The sequence below is a fragment of the Bos indicus x Bos taurus genome, chromosome X (assembly GCF_003369695.1).
Source record: "Bos indicus x Bos taurus breed Angus x Brahman F1 hybrid chromosome X, Bos_hybrid_MaternalHap_v2.0, whole genome shotgun sequence".
NCBI classification, from domain to species: domain Eukaryota; kingdom Metazoa; phylum Chordata; class Mammalia; order Artiodactyla; family Bovidae; genus Bos; species Bos indicus x Bos taurus.
Window position 1 is genome coordinate 97988206 of NC_040105.1, and position 13730 is coordinate 98001935.

The 13730-nt window shown below is 40.7% G+C and overlaps 1 protein-coding gene across 1 annotated transcript; it reads left to right on the top strand.

The window, feature by feature from the left end:
* The first annotated feature begins 1695 nt into the window (after nt 1–1695).
* LOC113887423 (E3 ubiquitin-protein ligase SIAH1-like) lies at nt 1696–3199 on the top strand. The gene has a single exon (XM_027534564.1). It carries the CDS (start codon nt 1808–1810, stop codon nt 2681–2683), a length of 876 nt encoding a protein of 291 aa, XP_027390365.1. The 5' UTR covers nt 1696–1807; the 3' UTR covers nt 2684–3199.
* Nucleotides 3200–13730: the final 10531 nt, after the last annotated feature.

Sequence of the window (13730 nt, forward strand, 5' to 3'; positions counted from 1 at the left end):
AACCACTGGACTGTCAGGGAAGTCCCAAGAACCTATACTTAAAAGTAGAGTCCACATGACTATAGAAATAGCAGTTGATAAATAATGCATCATATTGAGCTCAGGGTGTTTTGACCCGTCACTAAGGCACTCTGGAATGAGTTCCCATACTCATTTCTTAAAATCACTTAGTCAGCAAATTGTTATTGAGAGCCTATTATTCCAGACACTGTTGTATATGCATACATCAATAAACAAAACATACAAACCTGTCTACCTCAGTACCTTCCATTCTGTAGGGAGCAAGAGAGAGAACATGGTTAAGTTAATTGTGAAGCATGTTAGAAAGTGATACTGAAATGGAAAAATATAGAACAGGCATGTGGGGCTAGAAGTGTGTGCATGTGTGTGTAAGTGCTGTGTGTCGGGGTAGTTGTACTCTTGCTCCATGCCACAATGTCCCACGTGAATTTGACATGTTTCTCGGGATGAGTTTTGGGTAGGTCATATTAATAGATTAAATCTACTTGCAATATCCTGACTTCTGACACGATTCCCATACGAATCTGCTATTCCAATTCTTCCTGTACTTCCAGCATGACCTGTTCCTTATATTTGTTCTTAACTGATTTTTCTCCCTGCTCTCTGGGCCATTGGCTGAAATTATGGCTGACATCTTATGAATTTGTTGGTGATCTTCTACCACAACCACTTCTTCCCTTCAATTTGGTCTTCGCTCTTGTTAACGCCTCAGGCCTGCCAAGAGCAGTCAGTGACACCCACATGGATTCCTTCACCCCAAAAATTTGATGAAACTGCCATAGTCAGAAATGAATTATTGACCTGGTGATGAATTATGAATTCATCAGACATGAATTATCAGACATGGTGATGTAACTGGTTATTTTCTTAGCAATATGTCCAATTCTAGTTAAAACCAGTGTATTTGGTTTTATAATAGTCCATCACTGACTCTGAATATGTACAAATATCCAGGATAGTTCTGTGCTTCCTTGACTTCTCAATTCTGAGATTTTGTTTCGCTGTGGGATAAGACTTTAGGTTATTCCTAAGGGCTTCAGGCAAAACTGATTTTTTTTTAAAATTTTTTACTGAACAGCCTGACTGTTCAGATAAGCAGAATTTAATTGACACCTATTTAGGAGATTCTGCCTGGAGATGAGTTATGGAAAAATACAGCTCCACTAGAAACTTTTCACTTTTCTCTCTTCAAAACTCTGATTTTCTCCTAGTCCAGCCATGTTCACAGAGGTTTTAAGCGGATTAATTAGTGCTTGAAAAGCACCTTTATACATGAAAAATAGCTAAGTACTAATTTAATCTTTTAAACTCTGGATTATTCCTATTTCAGTTATAATTTCATACTTTTTTCATAATGTCACCAGATTGTAGGTGAGCTCCCAAAATAGACAGTTAGTAGGACTAAAACTTATATGACCCACCATGCAAAATAGCTCTGGGCAAGGAATGCTGAGACTGTAACAATGACCTATTCCTTTAAAAAGATTCTTGTTGGCCCCCTGCGGGCCACAGGCGCCCGGGGCCGCGCCTCCCAGCGGTGGCCGCCATAGTGTGAGATATTTAGCGGGAGCGCGCGCGAGTTTGAGAACGCGCGGAACGCCGGCGGCGGACAGTGGGGAGCCGCGGCGACCGTTGCTGGGCGCACTCTCTAATGGCGGCGGCGAGCCAGAGTGTCCCGTCGGTACTGGCATGAGGCAGAGGCAGTGGCAGTGGCGGTGCCCGTGGTGGCGGGCGTTGGCGGCGGCGACGACGACGACAACGACGGAGCGTGTTTGAGCAAGGTCCGATGGCCGAGGCGCGCTCTTCCCCCACAGAAATGAGTCAAACTGAAAGAGCGTCACCTACTGGAACCTCAAACGGTGCGCCATCCTCGGCGCCTGCCGTGACTGGCACCACTGCGTCCAACAATGAATTGGCGAGTCTTTTTGAGTGTCCGGTCTGCTTTGACTATGTGTTACCCCCAATTATACAGTGTCAGAGTGGCCATCTTGTTTGTGGCAGCTGTCGCCCAAAGCTCACAAGTTGTCCAACTTGCCGGGGCCCGCTGACATCCATTCGCAACTTGGCTATGGAGAAACTGGCCAATTCAGTACTTTTTCCTTGTAAATACGCCTCTTCTGGATGTGAAGTAACTATGCCACCCACAGAAAAAGCAGACCATGAAGAACACTGTGAGTTTAGGCCCTGTCGTTGTCCTTGCCCTGGTACTTCCTGTGGGTGGCAAGGCTCCATGGATGCTGTAGTGCCGCATCTGATGCAGCACTATAATGAGTCCATTATAACCCTGCAGGGAGAAGTTGTAGTTTTCCTTGCAGTCAACATTAATCTGGCTGGTGCCCTTGACTGGGTGATGATACAGTCCTGTTTTGGGTTTAACTTCATACTAATGTTGGAGAAACTGGAAAGCTACGATGGTCACCAGAAATTCTATGCAGTTGTCCAGCTGATAGGAACACGCGAGCAAGCTGAACAGTTTACTTATCGACTTGAGCTAAATGGTAATAGGCGGCGATTGATTTGGGAAGCCACACCTCTATCTATTCGTGAGGGAATTGCAACAGCCTTTATGACCAGTGACTGCCTAGTCTTGGACCCTGGAGTTGCGGAACGTTTCGCAGAAGATGGCAATTTAAGCATCGATGTAACTATTTCCATGTGTTGAAATGCTGATCAAACATTTTCTGACTTGTGTTTAAAACCAGTACATTGAATTTCACAGAGAATAAGGCACCTGTCTTCCTACGAACCAGAAACTTTTGGTAGGTTGAAGCTAGAGACGTTAAGATAAAACGAAAGGGTGTTAAATACAGGAAATAGTTGCATGTAATAACACTAATATGTTTAAAATAAGTCAACAGTAAACCACTGAAAAAATATATGTATGTTTACACCCGAGATGGGCATCTTTTGAATTTAAAAAAGGAAGCTTTGAAAACTAATTCTGAATTTTTGTTTATAGTAGATTGAGTGTACCGTTGAAAAATACTAAGTTCCTTTTTGTGTGCCTACACTGTGTGTGTGTGTGCACGCACATACTTGGATTTCTTCTCCTATAACTGACAAGCCATATTGAGTGGTCTTGGACCACTGCATTTCCCCTCTGTGAGTCAATACATAATGCACTTATGTGTGTATGTTTGAGCGTGTGTTTCTGTATTTGCTAATTTTTAATCCTAGTTTTTTTCCCCTAGTTTTTAATTAAATAAATTTGACTTTCTTTTCTGTAAAAGAAACTAAAAAGATTCTTATTTATTTGATGTCACCACAAAGAGTTTTTCAGGGCTTTGGAAATGAGAGCATTTTGTATTTGGTGTAGAGCAAAAAAAGCTGTTCACATAAGGGGCTTCCCTGATAGCTCCATTGGTAAAGAATCTGGCTGCAATGCAGGGGAGCCTGGTTCGATTGCTAGGTGGGGGAAAGAGCCACTGGAGAAGGGATAGGTTACCCACTCCAGTATTCTTGGGCTTCCCTTGGGGCTCAGCAGCTAAAGAATTGCCTGCAGTGTGGGAGATTTGGGTTCGATCCTGGGGTTGGGAAGAATCCCTGGAGAAGGGAAAGTCTACCCACTCCAGTATTCTGGTCTGAAGAATTCCATGGATTGAATAGTCCATGTGGTCGCACAGATTGGGAGAAGAGACAGACTACCCACTCCAGTATTCTTGGGCTTCCCTTGTGGCTCAGCTGGTAAAGAATTGGCTTGCAATGTTGGAGATCTGGGTTCGATATCTGGGTTGGGAAGATACCTAGAGAAGAAACGGCTAACCACTCCAGTATTCTGGCCTGGACAAGTCCATGGAATGTATAGTCAATGTGGTCACAAAGAGTGGGATAAGGCATATGCTACCCACTCCAGTATTCTTGGGCTTCCCTTGGGGCTTAGCTAGTAAAGAATCCACCTGCAATGTGGGAGATCTGGGTTTGAACGGGTACCCATTGCCGTATTCTGGCCTGGAGAATTCCATGCACTGTATGGGCCTTGTGGTCAGAAAGAATGGGAGGAGCGATAGGCTACCCACTCCAGTATTCTTGGGCTTCCCTTGTGGCTCAGCTGGTAAAGAATCTGCCTGCAATGTGGGAAGTTTGGGTTTGAGCCCGGGTTGGGAAGATGCCCTGCAGAAGGGAAAGGCTTACCCACTCCAGTATTCTGGCCTGGAGAATTACAAGGACTGTAGATTGCCTGGAGAAGGGAATGGGTACCCACTGCAGTATTCTAGCCTGGATAATTCCATGGACTTAGAGTCCATGTGGTCGAAAGAGTGGGAGAAGGGATAGGCTACCCATTCCAGTATAATTGGGCTTCCCTTGTGGCTCAGCTGGTAAAGAATCTACCTGCCATGTGGGAGATCTGGGTTGGATTCCTGGATTGGGAAGATCCCATGGAGAAGGCAAAGGATATGCACTCCAGTATTCTGGCCAGGAGAATTCTATGGAATGTAGATCTCCTGGAAAAGGAATTGGCTACTCACTCCAGTATTCTGTCCAAGTGAATTTCATGGACTGTATAGTCCATGGGGTTGCAAAGAGTGAGAGAAGGGATAGGCTATCCACTCCAGCATTCATAGACTTCCCTTGTGGCTCAGCTGGTAAAGGATCTGCCTGTAATGTGAGAGATCTGGGTTCAATCCCTGGGTTGGGAAGATCCCCTGGAGAAGGGAAAGGATACCCACTCCAGTATTCTGGCCTGGAGAATTCCATGGACTTTATAGTCCATGTGGTCACACAGATTGGGAGAAGGGATAGACTACCCACTCCAGTATTCTTGGGCTTCCCTTGTGGCTCAGCTGGTAAAGAATCCGCCTGCAATGTGGGTGACCTAGGTTCGATCCCTGGGTTGGGAAGATCCCCAAGAGAAGGGAAAGGCTACTCACTCCAGTATTCTGGCCTGGAGAATTCCATGGACTGTGTACTCCATGTGATCATAAAGAGTGAGAGAATGAAGAGACTACCCACTCCAATATTTTCGGGCTTTCCGTGTGGCTTAGCTGGTAAAGAATCTGCCTGGAATGTGGGAGATCCGGGTTCAATCCCTGGGTTGGGAAGATTCCCAGGAGAAGGGAAAGGCTACCCACTCCAGTATTCTGGCCTAGAGAATTCCATGGATTTTAGATACACTGGAGAAGGGAAAGGCTACCCACTCCAGTATTCTGGCCTGGTGAATTCCATGGACTGTATCATCCATGTGGTCACAAATTGTGGGAGAAGGGATTGGATACCTACTTCTCTATTCTTGGGCTTCCTTTGTGGCTCAGCTGGTAAAGAATCAGGCTGCAAAGTGGGAGATCTCAGTTCGATCCCTGGTTGGGAAGATCCCCTGGAGAATGGAAAGGCTATGCACTCTAGGATTCTGGCCTGCAGAATTCCACGGACTGTAGATCCCCTGGAGAAGGGAACGACTACCCACTCCAATATTCTGGCCTGGAGAATCACAAGAGTCAGACAGTCCTGAGCAACTTTCACTTTCACTTTCTTTCATTGCAGATTATCTAAAATGCCATGGAAATTTTGTTTCAAAACTCAGACTTGGAATTTGAGTTCATCAATAGACTAAATACATTTTCATGAGAATCTTGGTATTGTACGTCTCTTCCTTCTACCTTAAACATTTCATTACATTTTTCACAAATATCTCTTAACAGGTTGTGATGAGATATTTCTCTTCCAGGACTGATTAAAAGATATTCATTTGGATTTATAACCAAATGTCTATGAGAAAAACAAGTCAGACTATGACTCCTACAGGCAATGCAGGAATATTAATACCACTGAATTGTATAACTTTCTATCAATTTCACCTTTCCAATTACCTTGCTAAAAGTAAAAAAGAAAGGTAAAAGCTAATAATCTGATCTGAAGCTACCAAGTGTTGAAATAGGCAGGTTATTGAAAGGTGCTGAGAGAGCATGTGGGTGTGTCATTGTTTTTAACTCTGAACAAGTTCAACGTTGTTAGTGAGTTGTTAGCTTTTCTAAAATTGGTATCTAAACTCTATAATAAAGATTTGATAAACAACAAGGTCTTACTGTATAGCACAGTGAACTATATTTAATATCCTGTGATAAATCATAAAGGAAAAGAATATGACAAAATATAACTGAATCACTTTGCTGTGCAGCAGAAATTAACACAACATTGTGAATCAACTACACTCCAGTAATGTTTTTTAAGAGTAAGATTTCTTAGTTTATTGCATCTACCCAAGGAAATGAGGATCTACTCTTCTCCATAATATAGATCATATTTACTTAATGGTCTTCCAGGCTAGCTCTATGCCTTACCTTGTTAAGGATGTCAAACATTTAACAACCTTGTCATGTTAATTATTAATTTTGCAAGCCTTACTTTGAGAAATAATGTTTTATTTGTTTTAGCCCTTTTAGGAGTTCTGTAGTATAGTCTCTAAAAAATTTAATGAAGAAAATTGATAATTATATACAAATAAAGATGTGTATATTAAATTTTGATGTTTTTGAAACTATTGCTATATTAAAAAATGAGTTGAACATTTAAGCCATAAATTGTCTTAGGAATATATGTGTTCAACAATATCAACTGCATTTAACCAGTTAAAGCAATAATAATGAATACATGAACAAAGCTAGAATACTGGACAAACTATCTTTAATGCAAAAATAGTCAGAGAAGAATCATCTATGATATTCAATATGCAATTTAAATAGCTAACCTCTAGGGGGAACGGAGAAGGCAATGGCACCTCACTCCAGTACTCTTGCCTGGAAAATCCCGTGGACGGAAGAGCCTGGTGCACTGCAGTCCATAGGGTCGCTAAGAGTCGGACACGACTGAGCAACTTCACTTTCACTTTTCACTTTCCTGCATTGGATAAGGAAATGGCAACCCACTCTAGTGTTCTTGCCTGGAGAATCCCAGGGACGGGGGAACCTGGTGGGCTGCCGTCTATGGGGTCGCACACAGTTGGACACGACTGAAATGACTTAGCAGCAGCAGCAGCATCATACATATACATACATAAGTTTGAGGAAGGGAAGACATGAATGGTTGCAGTCTATGGGTCACCATAGAAACATCATCTTTCTTCCACATTGCCCATCACCTACATCAATGTGTTTCACCACTCCCTGCTCTTACTCCCTTCATTTCCCACTCCCCCATTCCCTACACATATGGTCTGCTCCAGATGTCTTCATTCTGGGGAACAAAAACACAGCTTCTTTTCTCAAAAAAAGGTTGTCATCCTAAAAAAGTCTTCCTGTGAGAGGCCTTCTGTGCCAGTCTACTGCTGAGATCAATTCCCCATAGTTCCAGATTGATTCTTTCAAATCTCCATCAGAAGCAAGGAGAAAGAAAAAAAGAAACTGTGATAACTCTACATTCACTGATGTAATCTCTCCAAACTTAAGAAATTTGCTCACACATGGTCTCATTAATGGTAATATATTTAATCTCAGTTTTATTTATTTACTTTACAATATGGTATTGGTTTTGCCATACATTGACATGAATCCTCCAGGGGTGTACATGTGTTCCCCATCCTGAACCCCCATCCCACATCCCTCCGCATTCCATCCCTCTAGGTCACCCCAGTGCACCAGCTCCAAGCACCCTGTAATTTATCTTGCATCTGCAGACGGGAACTTTCCTCTTCAGTAATGTTCATCCTTAACAGCATCCTGGAACACACTTATCTTTGCCAAAAAGCATCTGGAAGAGAGAATGTTATCTTTTACAAACCATTCTCAGCTAGAAAGACTACAAGGTAGATAAGAAAAATAATTTTATTATAGATAAAATGAAATCCTGTTTCATTTTCCCTCTCTCATTCTAACTCATACTGGCCTCCCTGCTATCATTCTGATCTGGAGGCTCACTTCTACCTCAGGGCCTTTTCATTACCATTCACCTTGCCTCAGAAGGTCTTCCCCCACAAATTTCTCTTCCTTATCTCTTCTCTAGTCCTGTCAACTTATTAGAGGAGCTTTCTCTGTTTTCCTGTTTAAAACCACAGACCTCTCTCCCCTGTTTCAACTCTCATTTCCTGCTTTTGTGGTGCTTTAGTCACTAAGTCGTGTCCAATTCTTGAGACCCATGGACCATAGCCTGTCAGGCTCCTCTGTCCATGGATTTCCTAGGCAAGAGTACTGGAGTGGGTAGCAATTCCCTTCTGCAGGTGATCTTCCCAACCTATGGATCAAACCCAAGTCTCTTGTATTGTCTCCTGCACTGCAGTCGGATTCTCTACCACTGTGTCACCTAGGAAGTCCTATTCTGTTTCTCTCTCTCTTTATAACACTTATCATTATATATTTTGTATGATTTTCTTTTTCTGATATCACTTGAATGTAAGCTCCATGAAGGTAAGGAACTTGATCTGTTTTATTCATTGCTACATCCTCAGTACTTAGAAGTTCAACCAGTCAGTCATGTCCAACTCTTTGCAACCTCATGGACTGCAACACGCCAGGCTTCCATGGCCATCACAAACACCTGGAGCTTGCTCAAACTCATGTCCATCGAGTCAGTGATGCCATCCAACCATCTCATCCTCTGTTGTTCCCCTCTCCTCCTGCCTTCAATCTTACCCAGCATCAGGGTCTTTTCAATGAGCCAGTACTTCACATCAGCTGGCCTAAGTATTGGAGCTTCAGCATCAATATTAGTCTTTCTGATGAATATTTAGGACTGATTTCCTTTAGGATTGACTGGTTTGATCTCCTTGCAGTTCAAGGGACTCTCAAGAGTCTTCACCAACACCACAGAACAAAAGCATCACTTCTTCAGTGCTCAGCCTTCTTTAGAATCCAACTCTCACATCCATAAATGACTACTGGGAAAACCATAGCTTTGACTAGACAGATATTTGTCAGCAAAGTAATGTCTCTGCTTTTTAATATGCTGTCTAGGTCGGTCGTAGCTTTTCTTCCAAGGAGCAAACATCTTTTAATTTCATGGTTGCAATCACCATCTACAGTGATTTTGGAGCCCCAAAAAATAAAGTCTCTCACTGTTTTTATTGTTTCCCCATCTATTTGCCATGAAGTGATGGGACTGGATGCCATGGTCTTCTCTTTTTGAATGTTGAGTTTTAAGCCAGATTTTTCCTTCATCTTTCACCTTCATCAAGAGGCTCTTTACTTCTTCTTCACTTTCTGCCATAATGGTGGTGTCATCTGCATATCTGAGGTTATTGATATTTCTCCTGGCAATCTTGATTACAGCTTGTGCTTTATTCAGCTTGGAATGACACATGATGTACTCTGTACATAAGTCAAATAAGCAGTGTGACAATATACAGGCTTGACATACTCCTTTCCCAATTTGGAACCAGTCCATTGTTCCATGTTTGGTTCTACCTGTTGCTTCTTGACCTACATACAGATTTCTCAGGAGACAGGTAAGGTCCTGGTATTCCCATCTCTTTAAGAATTTTCCACAGTTTGTGTGATCCACACAGTCAAAGTCTTTCATGTAGCCTATGATGCAAAAGTAGATGTTTTTTTCTGGAATTATTTTGCTTTTTGTATGATCCAATGGATGTTGGCAATTTGATATCTGGTTGCTCTGCCTTTTCTAAATCCAGCTTGAACATCTGGAAGTTCTGGGTTCATGTACTGATAAAGCCTAGCATGGAGAATTTTGAGCATTACTTTGCTAGCACGTGAGATGAATGCAATTGTGCAGTAGTTTGAACATTCTTTGGCATTGCCTTTTGTTGGGATTAGAATGAAAACTGACCTTTTCCCAGTCCCGTGGGCACTGCTGAGGTTTACAACCTGCTGGCATATTGAGTGCAGCACTTCCATAGCATCATATTTTAGGATTTGAAATAACTCAGCTGAAATCCCATCACCTCCATTAGCTTTGTTCACAGTGATGTTTCTTAAGGTCCACTTGACTTTGCCCTCCACGATATCTGGCTCTAGGTCAGAAATCACACCATTGTGGTTATTTGGGTCATCAAGATCTTTTTTGGTATATTTCCTTTGTGTGTTCTTGCCGCCTCTTAATATCTTTTGCTGTTAGCTTTGTGTCATTTCTGTCCTTTATTGTGCCCACCTTTGCATGAAATGTTCCCTTGATACCTCCAATTTTCTTGAAGAGATCACCATATGGTCATCACATGGACATCACCAGATGATCAATATAAAAATCAGATTGATTATATTCTTTGCAGCCAAAGATGGAGAAGCTCTATTTGCTTGTCAGCAAAAACAAGACTGGGAGCTGACTGTGGCTCAGATCATGAACTCCTTATTGCTAAATTCAGGCTTAAATTGAAGAAAGTAGAGAAAGCCACTAGGCCATTCAGATATGACCTAAATCAAACCCCTTTCAATTATACAGTAGAAGTGAGAAACAGATTCAAGGGATTAGATCTGATAGACAGAGTGCCTGGAGAACTATGGACAGAGGCTCATAATGTTGTACAGGAGATGTTAATCAAAAACATCCCCAAGAAAAAAAATTGCAAAAAAGGAAAATGATTTTCTGAGGAGGCTTTACAAATAGCTGAGGAAAGAATAGAAGTGAATGGCATAGGAGAAAAGGAAAGATATATCCATCTGAATGCAGAACTTTAAAGAACAGCAAGGAGAGATAAGAAAGCTTTCCTAAAATCAACTAAACAGAAAATTAACAAGGAAACACAAACTTTAAATGATACGATAGACCAGTTAGACCTAATTGATATCTATAGGATGTTTCACCCCAAAACAATTAATTTCACCTTTTTCTCAAGTGCACACGGAACCTTCTCCAGGATAGATCACATCCTGGGCCATAAATCTAGCCTTGGTAAATTCAAAAAAATTGAAATCATTCCAAGGATCTTTTCGGACCACAATGCAGTAAGATTAGATGTCAATTACAGGAGAAAAACTATTAAACATTCCAACATATGGAGGCTGAACAACACACTGCTGAATAACCAACAAATCACAGAAGAAATCAAAAAAGAAATCAAAATATGCATATAAATGAATGAAAATGAAAACACAACAACCCAAAACCTGTGGGGCACTGTAAAAGCAGTGCTAAGGGGAAAGTTCATAGCAATACAGGCATACCTCAAGAAACAAGAAAAAAGTCAAATAAATAACCTAACTCTACACCTAAAGCAACTAGAAAAGGAAGAAATGAAGAACCCCAGGGTTAGTAGAAGGAAAGAAATCTTAAAATTAGGGCAGAAATAAATGCAAAGGAAACAAAAGGGACCATAGCAAAAATCAACAAAGCCAAAAGCTGGTTCTTTGAAAGGATAAATAAAATTGACAAGCAATTAGCCAGACTCATCAAGAAACAAAGAGAGAAAAATCAAATCAATAAAATTAGAAATGAAAATGGAGAGATCACAACAGACAACACAGAAATACAAAGGATCATAAGAGACTACTATCAGCAATTATATGCCAATAAAATGGACAACGTGGAAGAAATGGAAAAATTCTTAGGAAGGTACAACTTTCCAAAACTGAAGCAGGAAGAAATAGAAAATCTAAACAGACCCATCACAATCATGGAAATTGAAACTGTAATCAGAAATCTTCCAGCAAACAAACGCCCAGGTCCAGACGGCTTCACAGCTGAATTCTACCAAAAATTTAGAGAAGAGCTAACACCTATCGTACTGAAATGCTTCCAGAAAATTGCAGAGGAAGGTAAACTTCCAAACTCATTCTATGAGGCCACCATTACCCTAATACCAAAACCTGACAAAGATGCCACAAAAAAAGAAAACTACAGGCCAATATCACTGATGAACATAGATGCAAAAATCCTTAACAAAATTCTAACAATCAGAATCCAACAACACATTAAAAAGATCATACACCATGACCAAGTGGGCTTTATCCCAGGGATGCAAGGATTCTTCAATATCCGCAAATCAATCAATGTAATACATCACATTAACAAATTGAAAATAAAAGCCATATGATTATCTCAATAGATTCAGAGAAAGCCTTTGACAAAATTCAACATCCATTTATTATAAAAACTCTCCAGAAGGCAGGAATAGAAGGAACATACCTCAACACAATAAAAGCGATATATGACAAACCCACAGCAAACATTATCCTCAATGGTGAAAAAGTGAAAGCATTTCCTCTAAAGTCAGGAACAAGACAAAAGTGCCCACTCTCACCACTACTATTCAACATAGTTTTGAGAGTTGGCCACAGCAATCAGAGCAGAAGAAGAAATAAAAGGAATCCAAATTGGAAAAGAAGAAGTAAAACTCTCACTGTTTGCAGATGACATGATCCTCTACATAGAAAACCCTAAAGACTCCACCAGAAAATTACTAGAGCTAATAAATGAATATAGTAAAGTGGCAGGATATAAAATCAACACACAGACATCCCTTGCATTCCTATACACTAACAGTGAGAAAACAGAAAGAGAAATTAAGGAAACAGTTCCATTCACCATTGCAACGAAAAGAATAAAATACTTAGGAATATATCTACTTAAAGAAACTAAAGACCTATATATAGAAAACTATAAAACACTGGTGAAAGAAATCAAAGAGGACACTAATAGGTGGAGAAATATACCATGTTCATGGATCGGAACAATCAATATTGTGAAAATGAGTATACTACCCAAAGCAATCTATAGATCAATGCAATCCCTATCAAGATACCAACGGTATTTTTCACAGAACTAGAACAAATAATTTCACAATTTGTATGGAAATAGAAAAAACCTCGAATAGCCAAAGCAATCTTGAGAAAGAAGAATGGAACTGGAGGAATCCACCTGCCTGACTTCAGGCTCTATTACAAAGCCACGGTCATCAAGACAGTATGGTACTGGCACAAAGACAGAAATATAGATCAATGGAACAAAATAGAAAGCCCAGAGATAAATCCACACACCTATGGACACCTTATCTTTGACAAAGGAGGCAAGAATATACAATGGAGAAAAGACAATTGCTTTAACAAGTGGTGCTGGGAAAACTAGTCAACCACTTGTAAAAGAATGAAACTAGAGCACTTTCTAACACCATACACAAAAATAAACTCAAAATGGATTAAAGATCTAAACGTAAGACCAAAAACTATAGAACTCCTAGAGGAGAACATAGGCAAAACACTCTCTGACATAAATCACAGCAGGGTCCTCTATGACCCACCTTCCAGAATACTGGAAATAAAAGCAAAAATAAACAAATGGGACCTAATTAAAATTAAAAGCTTCTGCACAACAAAGGAAACTATAAGCAAGGTGAAAAGACAGCCTTCAGAATGGGAGAAAATAATAGCAAATGAAGCAACTGACAAACAACTAATCTCAAAAATATACAAGCAACTCCTGCAGCTCAATTCCAGAAAAATAAACGACCCAATGAAAAAATGGGCCAAAGAACTAAACAGAGAGTTCTCCAAAGAAGACATACAGATGGCTAACAAACACATGAAAAGATGCTCAACATCACTCATTATCAGAGAAATGAAAATCAAAACCACAATGAGGTACAATTTCACGCCAGTCAGAATGGCTGTGATCCAAAAGTCTACAAGCAATAAATGCTGGAGAGGATGTGGAGAAAAGGGAACCCTCTTACACTGTTGGTGGGAATGCAAACTAATACCGCCACTATGGAGAACAGTGTGGAGATTCCTTTAAAAACTGGAAATAGAACTGCCATATGACCTAGAAATCCCACTGCTGGGCATACACACCAAGGAAACCAGAATCGAAAGAGACACGTGTACCCCAATGTTCAT